The sequence below is a fragment of the Schistocerca serialis genome, chromosome 11 (genome assembly GCF_023864345.2).
Source record: "Schistocerca serialis cubense isolate TAMUIC-IGC-003099 chromosome 11, iqSchSeri2.2, whole genome shotgun sequence".
NCBI classification, from domain to species: domain Eukaryota; kingdom Metazoa; phylum Arthropoda; class Insecta; order Orthoptera; family Acrididae; genus Schistocerca; species Schistocerca serialis.
The window spans coordinates 180,477,932-180,499,793 of NC_064648.1; the positions used below are offsets into that span (position 1 = coordinate 180,477,932).

General features: G+C 42.4%; 1 protein-coding gene across 1 annotated transcript in view; it reads left to right on the forward strand.

The window, feature by feature from the left end:
- Positions 1–21,862, forward strand: part of LOC126426921 (sodium/potassium/calcium exchanger 3) — a 223,040-nt gene that overhangs the window by 102,917 nt on the left and 98,261 nt on the right. Inside the window, exon 2 of the mRNA XM_050089024.1 lies at positions 5,518–5,706. Coding sequence (XP_049944981.1) covers positions 5,518–5,706 — 189 coding nt within the window. The remainder of the gene's footprint in view (positions 1–5,517; positions 5,707–21,862) is intronic.

Genomic DNA, 21,862 nt, shown 5'->3' on the forward strand with positions numbered 1-21,862 from the left:
GTAGAAAAATGTCAAATTTCAACAATATTTCACCTACAATGTCCCTTTAAAGTATTTTGAAGTAACACTAAAATGGTTATGATAATATTTTCTTATTTGTCAATACAGTGGCAGGACTGCTAATTTCAGAAATGTGTTACGTCTAAGGCCAGAGCTGGTACATTTCTGGTCATGAAAACACACGTGATGAAACATAAAATAAGTCATAAGAACTTGTATAGAATAAAATTATGATTCACCACTTGTAATTTTAAGCTCCCACACACGACCATTAAAGTTTTATGTCTCTGCAAAAAGTTTACAAAGCTTCGAGAGATGTAAAATATGTAAAAGAAAAACTTTTTACTTATCTTCATTATCTCGTTGTTGTTGCCTCTAATTCTTGTTGTGTCTAGGGGTACATTCTTGATGCTGTAATTTTTATAACGTTGAGGGTTCCTGAAACCGAAATAACTGATGAAGATTTGCCTGTTGCAATGAATATCTTTTTATTCTATCCCATTCTTCTAAATCACGCCGACTTTACAGTTTTAACTTCTATCACACCAAAAGTTACGTAGTTAGTGACACAATCAAATACATGTCTCATTCCATAAGAGGCATGCCAACCACTCTCAACTTTCTGTGGTAATAACAAAATTCCAAAGAGTTTACAGAGCAAAATAGTTTACAAAATTTCTTCACAAAAAATGATCTTTATTAATTTATATCATATTTTATAAATGAGTCCAGAATTAAATTTAATGATTAGCATTAGATTGTAAAGTTAAGAATATGAATTTTAAATGTACCAGAAATTTCGTAATTTCAATTATTTTTAAAAGAAGAAGAATCTTAACTGTACTTACAGATTGCAATGAATAATTTCTTTTTATACATTTTAGCCTGAAACATACAATATCATATGATGTTCATTCAGTTAGACAGCTGATATAATGCTCACCTATACAAGAATCAATAGTATTCACAGTATCGGCTATTTCTGTATAAAAAAGGTAGTGTTAGAGGAGGGTGACCCGTTTACACTGCAGATCTTCTACTATGACGGTACCAGCAAGGATGTCCTTTTTCACATTCAGGTCTTTGTGTAAGGAGCGATCAAAAAGTTCTGTTTGAGAGCCGTATAGAATCGAGATGTCAATCAGGTAATGATGCCACCGTTGCACGTCTGGTAAAACTCTATGTTCTGCTGTGTGGAGAAGTGCATAACTGGCTGATGCACATACTTGTCCGCCAGGAATTGTCGACCCTTCAAGGCCTCTTTTAAGGAACTGAAGGCATGATAATAGCATGGGGAGCGATCAGGAGTATAGGGCAGTTGCTTGGGCACCTCGCACTTGAGCGTAATGGGTGAGGGTGACCTAGATCGGCCAGCACCTTATGTCGAATAGTGACCAAATGGTTCAAATGGCTCTGAGCACTTAACATCTGAGGTCATCAGTCCCCTAGAACTTAGAACTACTTAAACCTAACTAACCTAAGGACATCACACACATCCATGCTTGAGGCAGTATTCTAACCTGCGACCATAGCGGTTGCGCGGTTCTGGACTGAAGTGCCTAGAACCGCTCGACCACCGCAGCCAGCGTAATCGCGAACAACACAGAACTTGGCGCACCATTCCACATGGGCGATTTTCGACACACATACTGCCCCATTACACATTCTACCCTCTCCAACAGATGCCCGCTGTTGTTTGTCCTGTGACAACCAAGAAAAGTATGTGTTGATGCATTTGATATGGCATTTCCACATTTACCACACACACGTCAGAAGGATGTGAGTGCACCACTAAACGCTGGCCAACATGTCGGTGCTCATATACCCGTATCAGAGTCGCACTACACTGCATACACGCTGCAGAACCGACAGCAAACCGAAACTTGTTGACCGTCCATTATATACATTATTTTGTGTTCCATAATTCTGGTCATAGATGTACACATCACAGATATAGAATACATGGTTATGCGTTCAATCACTTCTTCATTCCTGCAAACATCGAACAAATCGAATGCCTCTATGTACACAGGGAAAGAGGGAGATATGGCCCACCCATATGAAGTATCCTGAATTTGTAGTGGATGACACGGGAAGCACCTCAGCAGTAATCTGGCAACAGCCTGCAACAGTCTGTTCTGTCAGCAATAGTGTCAGTATTGCAGCCACATCGCAGCAGTGTTGATGGCAAAAGCATTGCAGATAATGCTGTAAAACTTGGCCCGTGTAAACACTTTTCGAGCTGTGTTACTTGATCGCTATGACAATATGCATGCCACATACACTGTGTATTCAAAAGTATCCGGACACCCCCAAAAACATACGTTTTCCATATCAGGTGCATAGTGCTGCCACCTACTGCCAGGTACTCCATATCAGCGACCTCAGTAGTCATTAGACGTCGTGAGAGAGCAGAATGGGGCGCTCCGCAGCACTCACGGACTTCGAACGTGGTCAGGTGATTGGGTGTCACTTGTTTCATACGTCTGTATGTGAGATTTCCACACCCCCAGACATCCCTAGGTCCACTGTTTCCGATCTGTTACTCGAGTGGAAACGTGAAAGGACACCTACAACAGTTCAAAACAGTACAGGCCGACCTCGTCTGTTGACTGACAGTTGAAGAGGGTCGTAATGTGTAACAGGCAGACATCTATCCAGACCGTCACACAGGAATTCCAAAAGTGCACCAGGATCTGCTGCAAGTACTATGACAGCTAGGCGGCAGGTGAGAAAACTTGGATTTCATAGTCGAGTGGCTGCTCATTAACCACACACCACGACGGTAAATGCGAAATGACGCCTCGCTTGGTGTAAGGAGGATATGCAGAGGACGATTGAACAATGGAAAAAACGTTGTGTGGAGTGACGAATCATGGAAGACAATGTGGCTGAGTGTGGTTTTGGCGAATGCCGGTGGATGTCATCTGCCAGTGTGTGTAGTGCCAACAGCAAAATTGGGAGGCAGTGGTGTTATGGTGTGGTCCTGTTTCTCACGGAGGGCACTTGCACCACTTGTTGTTTTGCATGGTACTATGGCAGCACAGGCCTACATTGATGTTTTAAGCACCTTCTTGCTCCCCACTGTTGAAGAGCAATTCGGGGATGGTGATTGCATCTTTCAACAAAATTGAGGACTGGTTCATAATCCACGGCCTGTGGCGGAGGGTTTACACGACAATAACATCTACATCTACATCTACATCTACATTTATACTCCGCAAGCCACCCAACGGTGTGTGGCGGAGGGCACTTTACGTGCCACTGTCATTACCTCCCTTTCCTGTTCCAGTCGCATATGGTTCGCGGGAAGAACGACTGTCTGAAAGCCTCCGTGCGCGCTCTAATCTCTCTAATTTTACATTCGTGATCTCCTCGGGAGGTATAAGTAGGGGGAAGCAATATATTCGATACCTCATCCAGAAACGCATCCTCTCGAAACCTGGCGAGCAAGCTACAGCGCGATGCAGAGCGCCTCTCTTGCAGAGTCTGCCACTCGAGTTTGCTAAACATCTCCGTAACGCTATCACGGTTACCAAATAACCCTGTGACGAAACGCGCCGCTCTTCTTTGGATCTTCTATATCTCCTCCGTCAGACCAATCTGGTACGGATCCCACACTGATGAGCAATACTCAAGTATAGGTCGAACGAGTGTTTTGTAAGCCACCTCCTTTGTTGATGGACTACATTTTCTAAGCACTCTCCCAATGAATCTCAACCTGGTACCCGCCTTACCAACAATTAATTTTATATGATCATTCCACTTCAAATCGTTCCGCATGCATACTCCCAGATATTTTACAGAAGTAACTGCTACCAGTGTTTGTTCCACTATCATATAATCATAGAATAAAGGATTCTTCTTTCTATGTATTCGCAATACATCCCAGTAACGGTTCCGACCGCTGTGTTCAAGCCATAGTAGGTGCTTCACTCCAGAACCCTGCGACCTCTACCGTCAGAGGTTCCAATCCTGCCTCGGGCATGGATGTGTGTGATGTCCTTCCCCGTAATGGAGCCGGCCGCTATGCTTGAGCAATAGTAGGCGCTTCAGTCCAGAACCACGCGGCTGCTACTGTCGGAGGTTGGAATCCTGCCTCGGGCATGGATGTATGTGATGTCCTTAGGTTAGTGAGGTTTAATTAGTTCTGTGTCTAGGTGAGTGATGACCTCAGATGTGAAGTCCCATTGTGCTTAGAGCCATTTGAACCGTCTGAGGCTGTAATGGACTGACCTGCACAGAGTCCTGACCTGAATTCTATAGAACACCTTATGGATGTTTTGGAATGGCGACTTCGTGCCAGGCCTCACCAACCCACATCGATACCTCTCCTCAGTGTAGCACTCTGTAAAGAATAGGCTACCATTCCCCAAGATGCTGCAATTTACCGTCTAGTAAGGTCATCTGCAGACCAGTATCAGTTGCAAAGCGATTTAGAAAAGAGTGCTGTATGGTGTGGCAGGTGGCAGTTGACGCTAAATAACGAAAAATTTGAGTTGATCCACATGAGTTCCAAACGGAATCTGTTGGAATTCGATTACTCGATAAATAGTTCAGTTCTCAAGGCTGTCAATTCAACTAAGTACCTGGGTGTTAAAATTACGAACAACTTCAGTTGGAAAGACCACAGAGTTAATATTGTGGAGAAGGCGAGCCAAAGGTTGCGTTTCATTGGCAGGACACTTAGAAGATGCAACAAGTCCACTAAAGAGACAGCTTACACTACACTCGTTCGTCCTCTGTTGGAATATTGCTGCACGGTGTGGGATCCTTAACAAGTGGGATTGACGGAGGACATCGAAACGGTGCAAAAAAGGGCAGCTCGTTTTGTATTATCACGTAATAGGGGAGAGAGTGTGGCAGATAGCATATGTGAGTTGGCATGGAAGTCATTAAAGGAAAGACGTTTTTCGGCCCGGCGAGATCTATTTACGAAATTTCAGTCACCAAATTTCTCTTCCAAATGCGAAAATATTTTGTTGAGCCCAACCTACATAGGTAGGAATGATCATCAAAATAAAATAAGAGAAATGAGAGCTCAAACAGAAAGGTTTAGGTGTTCGTTTTTCCCGCGCGCTGTTTGGGAGTGGAATGGTAGAGAGATAGTATGATTGTGGTTCGATGAACCCTCTGCCAAGCACTTAAATGTGAATTGCAGAGTAATCATATAGATGTAGATGTAGATGTAGATGAAACCTTCGAGCACCTTATTGAACGTATGCCTGCGAGAGTGGAAGCTGTCATCAAGGCTAAGGGTGGGCCAACACGATATTGGAATTGTAGCATTACCGATTGAGGGCGCCACGAACGCGTAATTCATTTTCAGCTATATGTCCGGATACTTTTGATCACATAATGTATCTCTGGACAGAATCCATGAAGACGGTCTGCAACTGAAGGTGGTCGACATTTGTATTTTTAATAAAGAGAGCAGCTGCTGGTGAAACATGCACTGTCTACGTTACTTGACGGCTGTTGGCGGTCGCCTTCAACAAAAGTCGTGTTGCGTTGCAGGCGCGGCGCAGGGGCTGCCCAACTGCACGCCGCCCGCCATCGACGACTTCCCGCGCGACCTCTTCTCGGAGCAGCAGCGCCAGGAGGGCGCCGTCGTGCTGCACGTGCTCGCCTCACTCTACCTGTTCGTCGCGCTCGCCGTCGTCTGCGACAGGTACTTCGTGCCCGCCGTCGAGCGCATCTGCCAAGGTCAGTGTCCACCGCACCTGTCGCTTGCGCGTTCAAACTTGTCGTCAAATTTGCTGTTTGTCAAACAAGTACACAGATGTACAAACCACGTTTGTCAAACTTAATCGCAGTTTTGAAGCTGGTCTCACACTGTATATCACATCGCAAACTCACACCTGTCGCTTGCACATTCAGACATTTCGTCAAATTCGCTGTTTGCCATCAAGTACACAGATCTACAAACCACGTTTGTCAAACCTAATCGCAGTTTTGAAGCTGGTCTTACACTGTGTATATCACATCACAACTCACACTTGTCGCTTGCACTTTCAGGCTTTTCCTCAAATTCGATGTTTGTCAAACAAGTGCACAGATTTACAAACCACGTTTGTCAAACTTAATCACAGTTTTGAAGCTGGTCTCACACTGTGTATATCACATCGCAAACTCACACCTGTCGCTTGCACATTCAGACTTTTCCTGAAATTCGATGTTTGCCAAACAAGTACACAGACTTACAAACCACATTTGTCAAACTTAGTCGCAGATCGGTAGCTGGTCTTGCAGTGTGTATATCACATCGCAACTCACACCTGTCGCTTGCACATTCAGACTTTTCCTCAAATTCGATGTTTTTTCAAACAAGTACACAGATCTACAAACCACGTTTGTCAAACTTAATTGCAGTTCTGAAGCAGGTCTCACACTGTGTATATCACATCGCAGACTCACACCTGTCGCTTGCACATTCAGACTTATCGTCAAATTTGATGTTTGTCAAACAAGTACACAGACTTACAGACCACATTTGTCAAACTTAGTCGCAGATCTGAAGCAGGTCTCACACTGTGTGTATCATGTCGCCAACTCACCTGTCGCTTGCACATTCAGACATTTCGTCAAATTTGCTGTTTGTCAAACAAGTACACAGATTTACAAACGATGTTTGTCAAACTTTGCCGCATAGCTGAAGCAGGTCTCACACTGTGTATATCACATCGCAGACTCACACCTGTCGCTTGCACATTCAGACTTTCCATCAAATTCGATGTTTGTCAAACAAGTACACAGCTTTACAGATCACGTTTGTCAAACTTAGTTGCAGATTTGAAGCAGGTCTCGCACACTTTCAACTGTCCTCGTTGATGTATATCAACGCCTGGATGCAGCTAAGGGTATTCATTTCATTGTATTGATTTAATTGTAACTGTTCGATCTAGCCTCCATCAGGTGTGACGCATCTGGGCCAACGCTCGTTCCACGATGTAAATGCACGTTGATAAAATTCTGGGGATTGATTTTTGACACCATCACTTGACACAGGAAATAAGTTCTCACTTTCAAATGTTTTACCGCGCAGTTGGGCCTTCAGGCAGTCAAAGAGGTAAAAATCAGACAGAGCAAAGGCCAGACTGTAGGGAGGACGAGGAACAATTTTCCAATCCATTTTCCTGATTTTCTGCTCCGTCATAAGGGCTGTATGGCGTTTCACATTGTCACGGTGTAGTCTGATGAGCTGACCCCGAAGCTGTGGTCTGTGGGTCTTGATGGCAAGTCGCGGCTTGTCCAGTGACAAACAGTTACGGTCCCATTAAAACCGTGTGCCGGACCGAGACTCGAACTCGGGACCTTTGCCTTTTGCGAGCAAGTGTTCTACCAACTGAGCTACCCAAACACCACTCACGCCCCACACTCACAGCCTTACTTCTGCCAGTACCTCGTCTCCTACCTTCCAAACTATACAGAAGCGCTCCTGCGGTGGTTGAGCACTTGCCCTCGAAAGGCAAAGGTCCCGAGTTCGAGTCTCGATCCGGCACACAGTTTTAATCGGCCAGGAAGTTTCATATCAGCGAACACTCCGTTGCAGAGTGAAAATCTCATTCTGGAAACATCCCCCAGGCTGTGGCTAAGCCATGTCTCCGCAATATCCTTTCTTTCAGGAGTTCTAGTTCTGCAAGGTTCGCAGGAGAGCTTCTGTAAAGTTTGGAAGGTAGGAGACGAGGTACTGGCAGAAGTAAAGCTGTGACGACGGGGCATGAGTCCTGCTCTGGTAGCTCAGTTGGTAGAGCAATTGCCCGCGAAAGGCAAAGGTCCCCAGTTCGAGTCTTGGTGCGGCACACAGTTTTAATCTGGCAGGAAGTTTCATATCAGTGTACACTCCGCTGCAGAGTGAAAATGTCATTCTGGTTACGGTCCCAGTTAATTGTGGAGCCAGTTTCCAAAAAGTCAATGAAAATGACACCACAGTGTTCCCAGAGGGGGGAGACCATCACCTTTCGGCCTAATGTTCGTGAAAGTCTTGGTTTCTTCTTCCTAGGGGAACCCGGATGACGCCACTCCACGGATTGGGTTTTGCTCTCACATTCGCACGAAAACAACCATATTTCATCCTAGGTAATGACACCATCGAAACACTGTTTCCACTCTTCAGTAAAGGTCTTCATGAGACCCTCGCACACATTCTTCCTCATCGTTTTAATTTCTCTTGTCAATAATCTAGGCACTCAATGTTACAGATTTTTCTCTACGTGAAATGATAATTAAATGGACACCCTAGCTGCAAACAGGCGTTGATATACATCGTTGGGGACATGTTGAAAATGTGTGCCCCGACCGGGACTCGAACCCGGGACCTCCTGCTTACATGGCAGGCGCTATATCCATCTGAGCCTCCGCGGGCACAGAGGATAGTCAACATGTCCCCAATGAAGTACATCAAAGCCTGTTTGCAGCTAGGGTGTCCATTTAATTATCATTTCTTTCTAGCAAAGCTGCATTGTCATCCACGGTAACTGTTCTTTCGGGAACAGGTACTACCGTCATATATAGTTAAAATATGGCTTTCCGGCCATTGACCTTCTTGTGCGAACGCACACGCTATGCCCGAACTCGTACGGGACTTGGTGGATTAATCTGCCACGAGTAATGAGTATGATGGGCAAACATTTATTAGGCGCACTACGAATGCAGTGGTGTGGACATGTTGGGAATGTGGATCTCATGGGGAGCGTGCAAGGGATAAGTCCCTGCAGACGCACTATCCTCTGTGCCCGCGGTGGCTCAGATGGATAGAGCGTCTGCCATGTAAGCAGGAGGTCCCTGGTTCTAGTCCCTGTCGGGGCACACATTTTCAACATGTCCCCAATGAAGTACATCAACGCCTGTTTGCAGCTGGGGTGTCCATTTAATTATCATTTCATTTCTAGCAAAGCTGCATGGTCATCCACGGTAACTATTCTTTCGGGAACAGATACTACCGTCATATACATTTTTCTCTACCCTAGAGACTGTACCAGTGATACCACACTACCCAATGACAAACGAGTCTTTTCAGCAAGCTGTCGTGTTGTCACACGTCTGTCATTTTGGATGATTTGATCAGTGGTCTCCTTATTCACACCACTCACTGCCGTCGATGGTCTATCGCATCGCAGATTGTCCAGTATAGAGAAATCACCTTCTTTAAACCTTTGCAACCCTTGCCGGATACTGCTGTGATCCACTGTGTCCTCCCCATAAACAGGGAGCAACTTCCTGTGAACCATGCGCCAGAGTCATCGCCGGTCTTGAAGAGGAGCTCCATCACCGATCGTTGTCGCAACCTAACATCTACTTCACGGTCCATTATGGCTCACCTGTAAATAAAAAAAAGAAATACTTTTGTATACCAACTTATAGCCAAATGTTCCAAGTATGTTCACAAAAATATCACTCACCTCCTGCAAAACTATAGACGACTGTGCAAACTTTTTGAACGCCCTTTGTATTTTCACACCACTAGTAATGTCTACCAGTTCAGACCACACGTTTCTTCTACTGAATGCAGCATTATCTATGAAGGTTGAAAAGGTAACAAGACAATGCTCCACTGGAATGGTTGAAATTGAGAGACGTATTTATCTGTCAGAAACTTCCAAGGGGAAATTACACATAGACCCTAGTGAATGAATCAAGTTTCTCGAAATGGACAACCAAGCTTTTAATAAGTTGTTAAACTTACTTGACTCTCACACTGAAGAGAACACACTTATGCGAGAAACATACTCCAGTTTCACAAAAATTATCTGTAACTTTGAGATATATGGGAAGTGGAGTAGGTTTCAAAGAGTGAAAATTTGTATTCTACGCTGCACCTTGCAGGCTGAGCGACTTTATCATGGAAACGTTTGCAGCAATATCATTAAAAGACAATATTATTTTGTTACACCCCCACTTGCATGTCGTGCATGTCGTATAAATTTCATTTTTTCTTTGCATTTTCCAATGTTTTTTGGGTGTGGACATGGTCCCTTGATATTAGTTTCCACATTTGTGGGAACCAAAGATATAAAGAAAAAAGCTGCAATAAAAATTCTTTTCATTTTCAAAAAGCATGCCGGAGGACCATTCATACGGTCAATCGTCTTTGAAAACTGAGAAGCAACTGGCTGTTGTTTGACAAACACAAGTATCAAACGTGGTTGTCAAGTTGGCTGGCGGTCAAAATATCTCTCAAACATTTGAAACTTTGTCTTTGTTTGACAGACAGATGAAACAAAGCGGCATATTGCCAAATAATTTGACAAAGATGCGATATGTGACCAATTGTTTGATCGTCTACGGATTTTATTTTGTTACACTCCCACTTGTATGTCGTGCTTATCGTATAAATTTCATTTTCTCTTTGCATTTTCCAATGTTTTTTGGATGTGGTCAATTGATCTTAGTTTCCAGATCTGTGGGAACTAAAGATATAAAGAAATAAACTACGATATAAAGAAATAAACTGTTATAAAAATTCTTTTTTATTCAAAAAGCATGCCGGAGGATCATTCATATGGTCAATCGTCTTTGAAAACTGAGAAACAACTGGCTGTTGTTTGACAAACATAAGTATCAAACGTGATTGTCAAGTTGGCTGGCGGTCAAAATATCTCTTAAACATTTGAAACTTTGTCTTTGTTTAACAGACAGATGAAACAAAGCGGCTTATTGCCAAATAATTTGACAAAGATGCGATATGTGACCAATTGTTTGATCGTCTACAGATTTTATTTTGTTACACTCTCACATGTATGTCGTGGTTACCGTACAAATTTCATTTTCTCTTTGCATTTTCCAATGTTTTTGGATGTGGATGTGGTCAATTGATTTTAGTTTCCAGATCTGTGGGAACTAAAGATATAGAGAAATAAACTGCGATATAAAGAAATAAGCTGTTATAAAAATTCTTTTTTATTCAAACTGCATGCCGGAGGATCATTCATACGGTCAATCGTCTTTGAAAACTGAGAAGCAACTGGCTGTTGTTTGACAAACACAAGCATCAAACGTGGTTGTCAAGTTGGCTGGCGGTCAAAATATCTCTCAAACATTTGAAACTTTGTCTTTGTTTGACAGACAGATGAAACAAAACGGCATATTGCCAAATAATTTGACAAAGATGCAATATGTGACCAATTGTTTGATCGTCTACAGATTTTATTTTGTTACACTCCCACTTGTATGTCGTGCTTATCGCATAAATTTCATTTTCTCTTTGCATTTTCCAATGTTTTTTGGATGTGGTCAATTGATCTTAGTTTCCAGATCTGTGGGAACTAAAGATATAAAGAAATAAACTACGATATAAAGAAATAAACTGTTATAAAAATTCTTTTTTATTCAAAAAGCATGCCGGAGCATCATTCATACGGTCAATCGTCTTTGAAAACTGAGAAACAACTGGCTGTTGTTTGACAAACACAAGTATCAAACGTGGTTGTCAAGTTGTCTGGCGGTCAAAATATCTCTCAAACATTTGAAACTTTGTCTTTGTTTAACAGACAGATGAAACAAAGCGGCATATTGCCAAATAATTTGACAAAGATGCGATATGTGACCAATTGTTTGATGGTCTACAGAGGCACTTTGCGTATTACACCAAGTTTTGAACTAGGTGTAATAGAAGTGGGTTCTGTAGGTGCAATGAAAGACTGACTAAATGAAGATATGTTTCCCCTCAGGCTGTAACTTTCTGTTAGCCAGTCTGAACCTCAGTTCTGGTACCAAACATTTCCATGTAATTCGTCACACGCCTGCTGTTTCTAGACTACACATTAACTCACTTCCCTTTTGTCCCGATATATTCGGGACAGTCCTGATTTTTAACACAATGTGCCGATGTCCGCAACCGTCTTTGTGGAAACTGGAATGTCCTGGATTTTCGTCTTATGTAGCGTGACTTTTTTTTTTCTAAAGATTCACAGCTTAGTCAGCCTGGAGGTTTGGAATGATCGCATTACGATTACTCATACGTAAAAATTAAACAGTATTCAAAAGGTTTTACAGAGAGTGCTACTAGAGTTAAAATTTGTTGGGATTCATATTGTTTAATGCGGTAACATGTTTGAAGGTATAAACTCATAATGTGTGTACGATGGCAAGTGTTTAACAAAATTACACACATATATTAATGTTATTGTGCTAAGTCTTGCCACGTGCTGGGCACATCCTGTGGACAAAGGGAAGGATAATATTTTATGAGGGAGTATTCACTTGGTATGCTGGTCTCCTATTTGCACAAAAAAATTTTAAATAATTACTCAAGCGAGTGATTATTTAAGATTGTTTTATTAAAGACTAAAAAAAAGTACATGAACAGCACACCTATATATCACATGAATTTTCCCTCATATAAGGTTATCCTTCTATTTTTCAACAGGATGACCACAATACATGGAAAGAATCAACACATCAAAGCACATGGAAAGAATCTACACATCAACTTTGATTACAGTGGGTAGTTTTGTTAAATGTTTTGGTATTGCCATCATAGCCTCAAGTTATGGTTTATACCTCGAAATGAGTTGCTTTACTAAATAGTCTAAATGACAACAAAGTTTGTAACTGCAAGCGGATTATGAAAAACCTTTTCATATTCTGACTCTACGACTTTTCTTAAAATATAGGTTAAGGGAAGGCAAACCTAGTTTTATAGCGTTTGTAGACTTAGAGAAAGCTTTTGACGATGTTGACTGGAACACTCTCCTTGATATTCTGAAGGTAGCAGCGGTAAAATATAGTGCGTGAAAGGCTATTTACAACTTATACAGAAACCAGATAGCAGTTGTAAGAGTCGAGGGCACGAAAGGGAATTGGTGGCTGACAGCAAAATGAGACAGGGTTGTAGCCTATCCCCTTGTTACTCAATCTGTATATTGAGCAAGCACTGCAGGAAAGTAAAGAAAAATTTGGAGAAGGAATGGAAGTGCAAGGAGAAGAAGTAATTAACTCTGATGTTTGCTGGTGAGTTTGTAATTCTGTCAGAGACAGCAAAAGATTTGGAAGAGCAGTTGAATGAAATAGACAGTGTTTTGAAAGAAGGAAATAAGATGAACGTCGACAAGAGCAAAACGAGGGTAATGGAATGCAGTCGAATTAAATCAGGTGCCATTGACGGAATTAGATTAGGAAACGAACGCTTAAAGTAGTAGATGAGTAGATTTGGACACCAAAATAACTGAGTTTGGACGAAGTAGAGAGGATAGAAGACAGGCAATGGCAAGAAAAGTGTTCCTGAAGAAGACAGAATTGTTAGCATGTTAGCATGTTAAGTGTCAAGAAATATTTTCTGAAAGATGTATGTGAAACATGGACAAGAAACAGTTTAGACAAGAAGAGAATAGAAGCTTTTGAAATGTGGTGTTACAGATGAATGCAGAAGCTCAGATGGGTATCTCAGGCAACTAATGAGGAGTTACTGAATAGAACTGAGGAGAAAAGAAATTTGTAGCACAACTTGACCAAAAGAAGGGATTGATTGATGGGACTCATTCTGAGACATCAAGGGATCACCAATTTAGTATTGGAGGGCAGCGTGGAGGGTAAAAATCGTAGAGGGAGACCAAGAGATGAATACACCAAGCAGATTCAGAATCATGTAGGTTGGAGTAGTTTTTGGGTGATGAAAAGGCTGCCACAGGAGAGTTGCATCAAATCAGCCTTTGGACTGAAGACTCCAACAAGATTTTTGAAGCAATGACGGTCGATTAACAGTCAGTTTGGCTTAAAACTGTAGTGATTTTCAAGTTCGATATAGTTTTGAATACTCAATGGAACTACGATCTTGTATGCAATTGCACGTGCTCTGACTTGGGAGTGTTCTACTGTTGCACAGTATTTTAACGTTACCGATTCTTCAGGGAATGACTTTGACAATTTTTTTCATAACATTATCTTTGTGAACCATGGGATAACGTAAGTCAAATGGAACAGCAGCACACTGCAAAAATTACCCTTTGTTAAAGTACACGATGAGAATGCTGAACGTACAGTTTGTGGGTGCGAAATTCAGTATTGGACACAGAGGATGCAGCAACATAGTAACTCATAAACAGAAAGCTGTGTTTCAAGTGGATTCTTAAGGATCAAAAATTGATTACTACTTATTGGTGAAGCTTCGCTGAATTTTGACTAGCTGTTCCAGGTTCTAATGCATGTATCAAACTAGTGTTTCACTAGTTAAAGATTTTTGCTTAGACGAAAAAAAAGGACAGACTCAAGTTAGAAACAGTAAAAGCTCTGAGAATGATAATTACTACATTTGTTAGCCACCCTCATATGGGATTCTGCAACTTGGTACTTAATGAAAATAAACTTCTAGAGCAAATATGCAACCCTGAAGAGTACTACTCAAGTAACCGTTAGTCTTTACCATAATCTTCAATGCAAAATGTGGGAAATTTTAATTTATATTGACATCCATACTGGATATGAATTACTGTTATATAATCAGTGGTATTATGCAAAAATAGTTATGATGCCTATATTCAGGGTAAATCTTTCATGTTCTGGTTTTTTCTCATTTTTCCTTATTTTTTTGTGTGTTGTTTTGAAAATATCACGAATATGTTTAAAAATAATACGAGAACCCTAGACATGAAGTCAAAAAATAAAACGTAGGAAAGAATTTCGATGCATGTTTCAATTAGCTTTGTTGAACCATGGTGTACATCTACATCTACATCTACATTTATACTCCGCAAGCCACCCAACGGTGTGTGGCGGAGGGCACTTTATGTGCCACTGTCATTACCTCCCTTTCCTGTTCCAGTCGCGTATGGTTCGCGGGAAGAACGACTGCCGGAAAGCCTCCGTGCGCGCTCGAATCTCTCTAATTTTACATTCGTGATCTCCTCGGGAGGTATAAGTAGCGGGAAGCAGTATATTCGAAACCTCATCCAGAAACGTACCCTCTCGCAACGTGGACAGCAAGCTACACCGCGATGCAGAGCGCCTCTCTTGCAGAGTCTGCCACTCGAGTTTGTTAAACATCTCCGTAACGCTGTCACGCTTACCAAGTAACCCTGTGACGAAACGCGCCGCTCTTCTTTGGATCTTCTCTATCTCCTCCGTCAACCCGACCTGGTACGGATCCCACACTGATGAGCAATACACAAGTGTAGGTCGAACGAGTGTTTTGTAAGCCACATCCTTTGTTGATGGACCACATTTTCCAAGCACTCTCCCAATGAACCTCAACCTGGTACCCGCCTTACCAACAATTAATTTTATATGATCATTCCACTTCAAATCGCTCCGCACGCATACTCCCAGATACTTTACAGAAGTAACTGCTACCAGTGTTTGTTCCGCTATCATATAATCGTACAATAAAGGATCCTTCTTTCTATGTATTCGCAATACATTACATTTGTCTATGTTAAGGGTCAGTTGCCACTCCCTCCACCAAGTGCCTATCCGCTGCAGATCTTCCTGCATTTCACTACAATTTTCTAATGCTGCAACTTCTCTGTATACTACAGCATCCTCCGCGAAAAGCCGCACGGAACTTCCGACACTATCTACTAGGTCATTTATATATATTGTGAAAAGCAATGGTCCCATAACACTCCCCTGTGGCACGCCAGAGGTTACTTTAACGTCTGTAGACGTCTCTCCATTGATAACAACATGCTGTGTTCTGTTTGCTAGAAACTCTTCAATCCAGCCATACAACTAGTCTGATATTCCGTAGGCTCTTACTTTGTTTATCAGGTGACAGTGCGGAACTGTATCGAGCGCCTTCCGGAAGTCAAGAAAAATAGCATCTACCTGGGAGCCTGTATCTAATATTTTCTGTGTCTCGTGAACAAATAAAGCGAGTTGGGTCTCACACGATCGCTGTTTCCGGAATCCATGTTGATTCCTACATAGTAGATTCTGGGTTTCCAAAAACGATATGATACTCGAGCAAAAAACATGCTCTAAAATTCTACAACAGATCAACGTCAGAGATATAGGTCTATAGTTTTGCGCATCTGCTCGATGACCCTTCTTGGACTGGGACTACCTGTGCTCTTTTCCAATCATTTGGAACCTTCCGTTCCTCTAGAGACTTGCGGTACACGGCTGTTAGAAGGGGGGCAAGTTCTTTCGCGTACTCTGTGTAGAATCGAATTGGTATCCCATCAGGTCCAGTGGACTTTCCTCTGTTGAGTGATTCCAGTTGCTTTTCTATTCCACTGATGTCTAAGTTGCACAATTAATGTTCAACAGTACTTATCGGTGTGCCAAGGTTCCACAACATAGGTTTGGAACATGATTCTGAATTCTTCATACTACTTTATTTTTTTGAATTCGTGTATGATTTAGAAGTAGTAGACATGGCCACTTATATGCGAATACTTGGGAATGACCATGAGGTTGAAACTGATGAGTAGCCTCCACAAGCATTACACAATGTTACACACATATCAGAAGCATGTCTCCATTTAATGAGTAATGCTAAACCTCAGATTCGTTAAGAAATTAAATTGTCATCTATAAAACAGTTTCAAACATGTGATTACAAATCAGTTAATGCGATACACATTTTGCTTTAAGCATGCAATCCAGGAAAGGTTTAGATAAGATTTGAAATTACACTGAGGCGACAGATGCGATGGGATACGTCTTAGTATCATGCTGGACCTCCTATGGCCCAGCGAAGTGGCATGGACTGAACAAATCGTTCGAAGTCCCCTGCAGAAATACCGAGCCATGCTGCATCTATAGCTGTCGTAGAGGCCCCTTACCAGTTAGAGGGCCCGCACAACAGACAAGCAAGATGGGCTGCCGACCTCCGTTCAAGAGCTCAGATCGAAACATCGCCAGTGGATGTAAACAATAACAGGTTTTCTGAATAAACGCGGAACTACTTCGTCAGAAGACATGTGACAATGTTTCCACTATTGGAACTCTTGTGACTCGTGTAGCACTCTGCCAACTCGGCGTTATAAGCACACCCGGACCGACAGTGTTTACATACCACTAGAACAGCTCTGGCGAGTACTGTTCCTGTGAAACACAACCAACCCTTTATTCACATGAAGTGTTGAGTGCTATTGACAAGGGATTTCAGATCGATTCCGTATTTCTGGATTTCCTGAAGGCTTTTGACACTGTACCACATAAGCGGCTCTTAGTGAAATTGCGTGCTTATGGAATATCGTCTCAGATATGTGACTGAATTTGTGATTTCCTATCAGAGAGGTCACAATTCGTAGTAATTGACGGAAACTCATGGAGTAAAACAGAAGCGATTTCTGGCTTTCGCCAAGGTAGTGTTATAGGCCCTTTGCTGCTCCTTATCTATATAAACGATTTGGGAGACAATCTGAGCAGCCGTTTTAGGTTGTTTGCAGATGACGCTGTCGTTTATCGACTAATAAAGTCATCAGATGATCACAACAAAGTGCAAAACGAATTTGGAAAGGTATCTGAATCGTGTGAGAATTGCCAGTTGACCCTAAATAACGAAAAGTGTGAGGTCATCCACATGAGTGCTAAAAGGAATTCGTTAAACTTCGGTTACACGATAAATCAGTCTAATCTAAAAGCTGTAAAATCAACTATATATCTAGGTATTACAATTACGAACAATTTAAACTGGAAGGAAGACATAGAAAATGTTGTGGGGAAGGCTAACCAAAGACTGCGTTTTATTGGCAGGACAGTTAGAAAATGTAACAGACCGACTAAGGAGACTGCCTACACTACACTTCTCCGTCCACTTTTAGAATACTGCTTCACAGTGTGGGATCCTTACCAGATAGGTCTGACGGAGTACATCGAAAAAGTTCAAAGAAAGGCAGCACGTTTTGTATTATCGTGAAATATGGGAGAGAGTGTCGCAGAAATGATACAGGATTTGGGCTGGAAATCATTAAAAGAAATGCGTTTTTCGTTGCGACGGAATCTTTTCACGAAATTCCAATCACCACCTTTCTGATCCGAATCCGAAAATATTCTTTTGACACCGAACTACATAGGGAGGGACGATCACCACGATAAAATAAGGGAAATCAGAGCTCGTACAGAAACATATAGGTGTTCATTCTTTCTGCGCGCTATATGAGATTGGAATAATAGAGAATTGTGAAGGTGGTTCGATGAACCCTCTGCCAGGCCCTTCAATGTGATTTGCAGAGTATACATGTGGATGCAGATGTACTTCCGTCAGCTGTAGCGTAGTATACACTCGCCGTAGGATTCAGTAGCACGTTGCATCTTGTAATTGGTAGAGTAGATTTTAGTCATTATTTACTTTCATTGTATTCTTATCTGGTTTTGCTACCACAAGAATTGTGAGGTTTTCTTGTTTTTATTGCGTTTAAAACGCCTTCTTGACAGAACCTGCAACTGCAACAACGCCTTTCAGATTAATGCACGCATTAATTGTAGCAAAGGACCGACCCCTCCAGTACGTGGTACCATGAGGAACTGATTTGCAGCTGCGAAGGCCTTCAAATCTTTAGCCTCATTCTGTTTACATTTGGTAGACACACACTAAGATGGTGATTGAGTCACTGCAAAAAAAGAAAAAAAAAAAAGAAAATCCCCCATGATTGCCAACATCTCCAATGGCATGCTCCTTCCAAATGGGGGCCCCCCTCAGAGGGGGATTCACCCACCATAAATGACTGTTCGCACCTGAGGTCACACATCCTGAACTCCTGACAGAGGGACCAATTGGCATTTGGGAAGGTAACAGCTTAGGTAGTCACCACTCTCTGGGCCTGGCCTGTGTCAGTGGGTATGTGCAAACCCTCTACTTTGACCCAGAGCTGGGAATTATGCATTACCTTGTCACCTGTAATGTGTCTAATGAATGGTCCAGCCTTCAGGAACACATGGGGACGAAGCAGAAACAAAGACAATCAGGATTCACCAGTTAACTTCACAACCTTACTAAACTGGCACCAGCTACTTACGGTTCTTCTTTATGGAGGCTCATAAACTGTCACCACTACAAGCTTGTGTGTTTCATGAGCACCACTTTGGCACAGCATTGAAAGATCTGTTCAACACTATATTCATTAACCTGGAAGGGTGGGGATCAGCTCCAATTTTTGGAGACATAGCCGTTCACAATTTCTTCTTACTTGTTCTACTGCAATATGACATTAGCTTGTGCCCATCAAGATGAATCTGTTGATTTTAAAGTACAATAAAGTGTGTTCAGACTTGACTGTTCATTCTCTCCTGCCGACTGCAAGACACAACAATAGCCGTCCATAATTGGGAAAGTTTGACTGTGCAGGATTTTGGGCACGAACTGGCATCTCCAATATGCCTCATAAATGTTCGACGAGAGTCACATCTGGCGATCTGGGTGGCCAAGAGATTCTCTCGAATCCTCCAGAACGTTGTTGAAACTAATCACGAACAGCTGTGGCTCAGTGACATAACATCGTTGTTTGAGAATATGGAGTCTATGAACGGCTGCAGATGGAATCCAAGCAGGCGAACATAACCATTTCCGCTCAGTGATCGGTTCAGTTGGAACAGAGGACCCAGTTCACTCCACACAGCCCACACCATTATGGACCCACCACCAGCTTGCACAATGTGGTTTCGACAACTCTACAGAAACGCCGCTGCTCTCGGTCGTTAACTGAAGGCCGTAGGTCACTGCATTGTCCGTGGTGGCAGGTAACGCCCGAAATTTGGTATTTGTCGCACACACTTGGCGCTTAAGATCTCGGGATACTGAAGTTCCTAACGATTTCCAAAACGGAATGTCCCATGCATCTTAAACACCCGAGTACAAATGACACTTCCACCAATGCGATGTCCGTGCTAAGATGGGTAGCACAGATCGATACCTGTTACATCATAAATGCTTGTTCTATTGATCCTTAAATGTAATCATTTCATATACTCCATATGAACTGTTGCAGCAATGAGTCTTAAGTGAACTGGAAACCTCTTCAAGCGTGTACTTTTGTTTTATTTTTCTGCAGTGTGTTTCAGCAATCTCCATGATCAACAGCTACACACTCCTTTAGTTTTCCTTTTTCTTTATGTGTATATTATAGCTGTAAGTTAGCACACGCATTAAGGAATATATTTCGAAGCTAATCCTCATCGAAACACATTTGTTGAGCCTGTGTGGAATTTTCATCCCATCTGTTGTTTCGTGCGATATATCAGTCTTGTGCTAGTCGGAACATACACATAAAGCTGACTACCTGTCAGCCGTTGCCCTTGAATCCAATAGATAAAGTAGGTTTATAATCATGTTATTTAGCTATGAAACTTCCTGGCAGATTAAAACTGTGTGCCCGACCGAGACTCGAACTCTGGACCTTTGCCTTTCGCGGGCAAGTGTTCTACCAACTGAGCTACCAAAGCACGACTCACGCCCGGTACTCACAGCTTTACTTCTGCCGGTACCTCGTCTCCTACCTTCCAAACTTTACAGAAGCTCTCCTGCGAACCTTGCAGAACTAGCACTCCTGAAAGAAAGGATATTGCGGAGACATGGCTTAGCCACAGCCTGGGGGATGTTTCCAGAATGAGATTTTCACTCTGCAGCGGAGTGTGCGCTGATATGAAACTTCCTGGCAGATTAAAAGCTGTGAGTACCGGGCGTGAGTCGTGCTTGGGTAGCTCAGTTGGTAGAACACTTGCCCGCGAAAGGCAAAGGTCCCGAGTTCGAGTCTCGGTCCGGCACACAGTTTTAATCTGCCAGGAAGTTTCATATCAGCGCACACTCCGCTGCACAGTGAAAATCTTATTCTGGATGTTATTTAGCTATCAGTCCTGATATGCCCAACATACACTAATTTGATTTATAAGAAATATGGTATGTATTCTCTGCACTGAATTCTGAGGAGAGGGAGTAGATCGGGCTACAGTGTGTTGCTGCTAACTTCATATTAGCTTAGTGACATCTTTGGAAATGATGTGCACATGTACTTAGAATAGTCCTAAATACCATCTTCTTCCACCTGTTCTAAAAATTTTTAGTCTTGATTTTCGTGAAATATTAGGATTTATTCAGTCCATATTTTGCATGAGAATTCCTGCGTTTCGTCAGAAGAACACTTTGACCACTTCATTGTATGACTACTGACAGGAGTTGATTTACAAGCAAATCACTGCCTGCATAATAAAGTGAAGCACACAGACGGGTTGGACGAAACGCAGTGGAACTTCACTGTTTGCGAGGATACGAGGCCTCATTTCAGTGATTAAAAAATCGAGTTAAATTTACAAAGAACTCGGTAGTACATGCCCACTTAATATGTAACACGTTGAAGCGCCTCTGGTCTGGATGCGTGCGCTGATTGGACTGGGAAGGGTGTAACAAAGCTGTCATATCCTCACCTGAAGCCAGTATTCGCGTTCCCATGGAGTGTGACATTCGGCACCCGACTACAAATGGCAGCTCCACGAATGCGCTGCCCTCTTATACCTTGTGTACGCATCACTACCGGCATGTGTATATGTGCATATTCCTATCCCATTTCACCTCTGAGCTCACTGTATATTTAAAGTTAGTTGGAGGTTTCCAAGTCCTCTGATTCTCAAATACCACACGAATATAATCAGGGTAATTCGCATGCAATGAGTTAAACTGCCTAAACTTCTGACTGTAGTATTTACTTACTGTGTTTAACATTTAACATAAGATTATATGAGGGCTATTCAGAAAGTAAGGAACGATAGGTAGCGAAATGGAAACCACAGTGAAAATGAAAACTGTTTTATTTGCAACAGTTAGCTACAGCTTCCAGCTACTTCTCTACGCAGTCGCCGCTCAGATTTAGACATCTGTCGTAGCGTTGTACAAACTTTTCAATTCCCTCGGTCCCGGCGGAGGTTCGAGTCTTCCCTCGGGCATGGGTGTGTGTGTTTGTCCTTAGGATAATTTAGGTTAAGTAGTGTG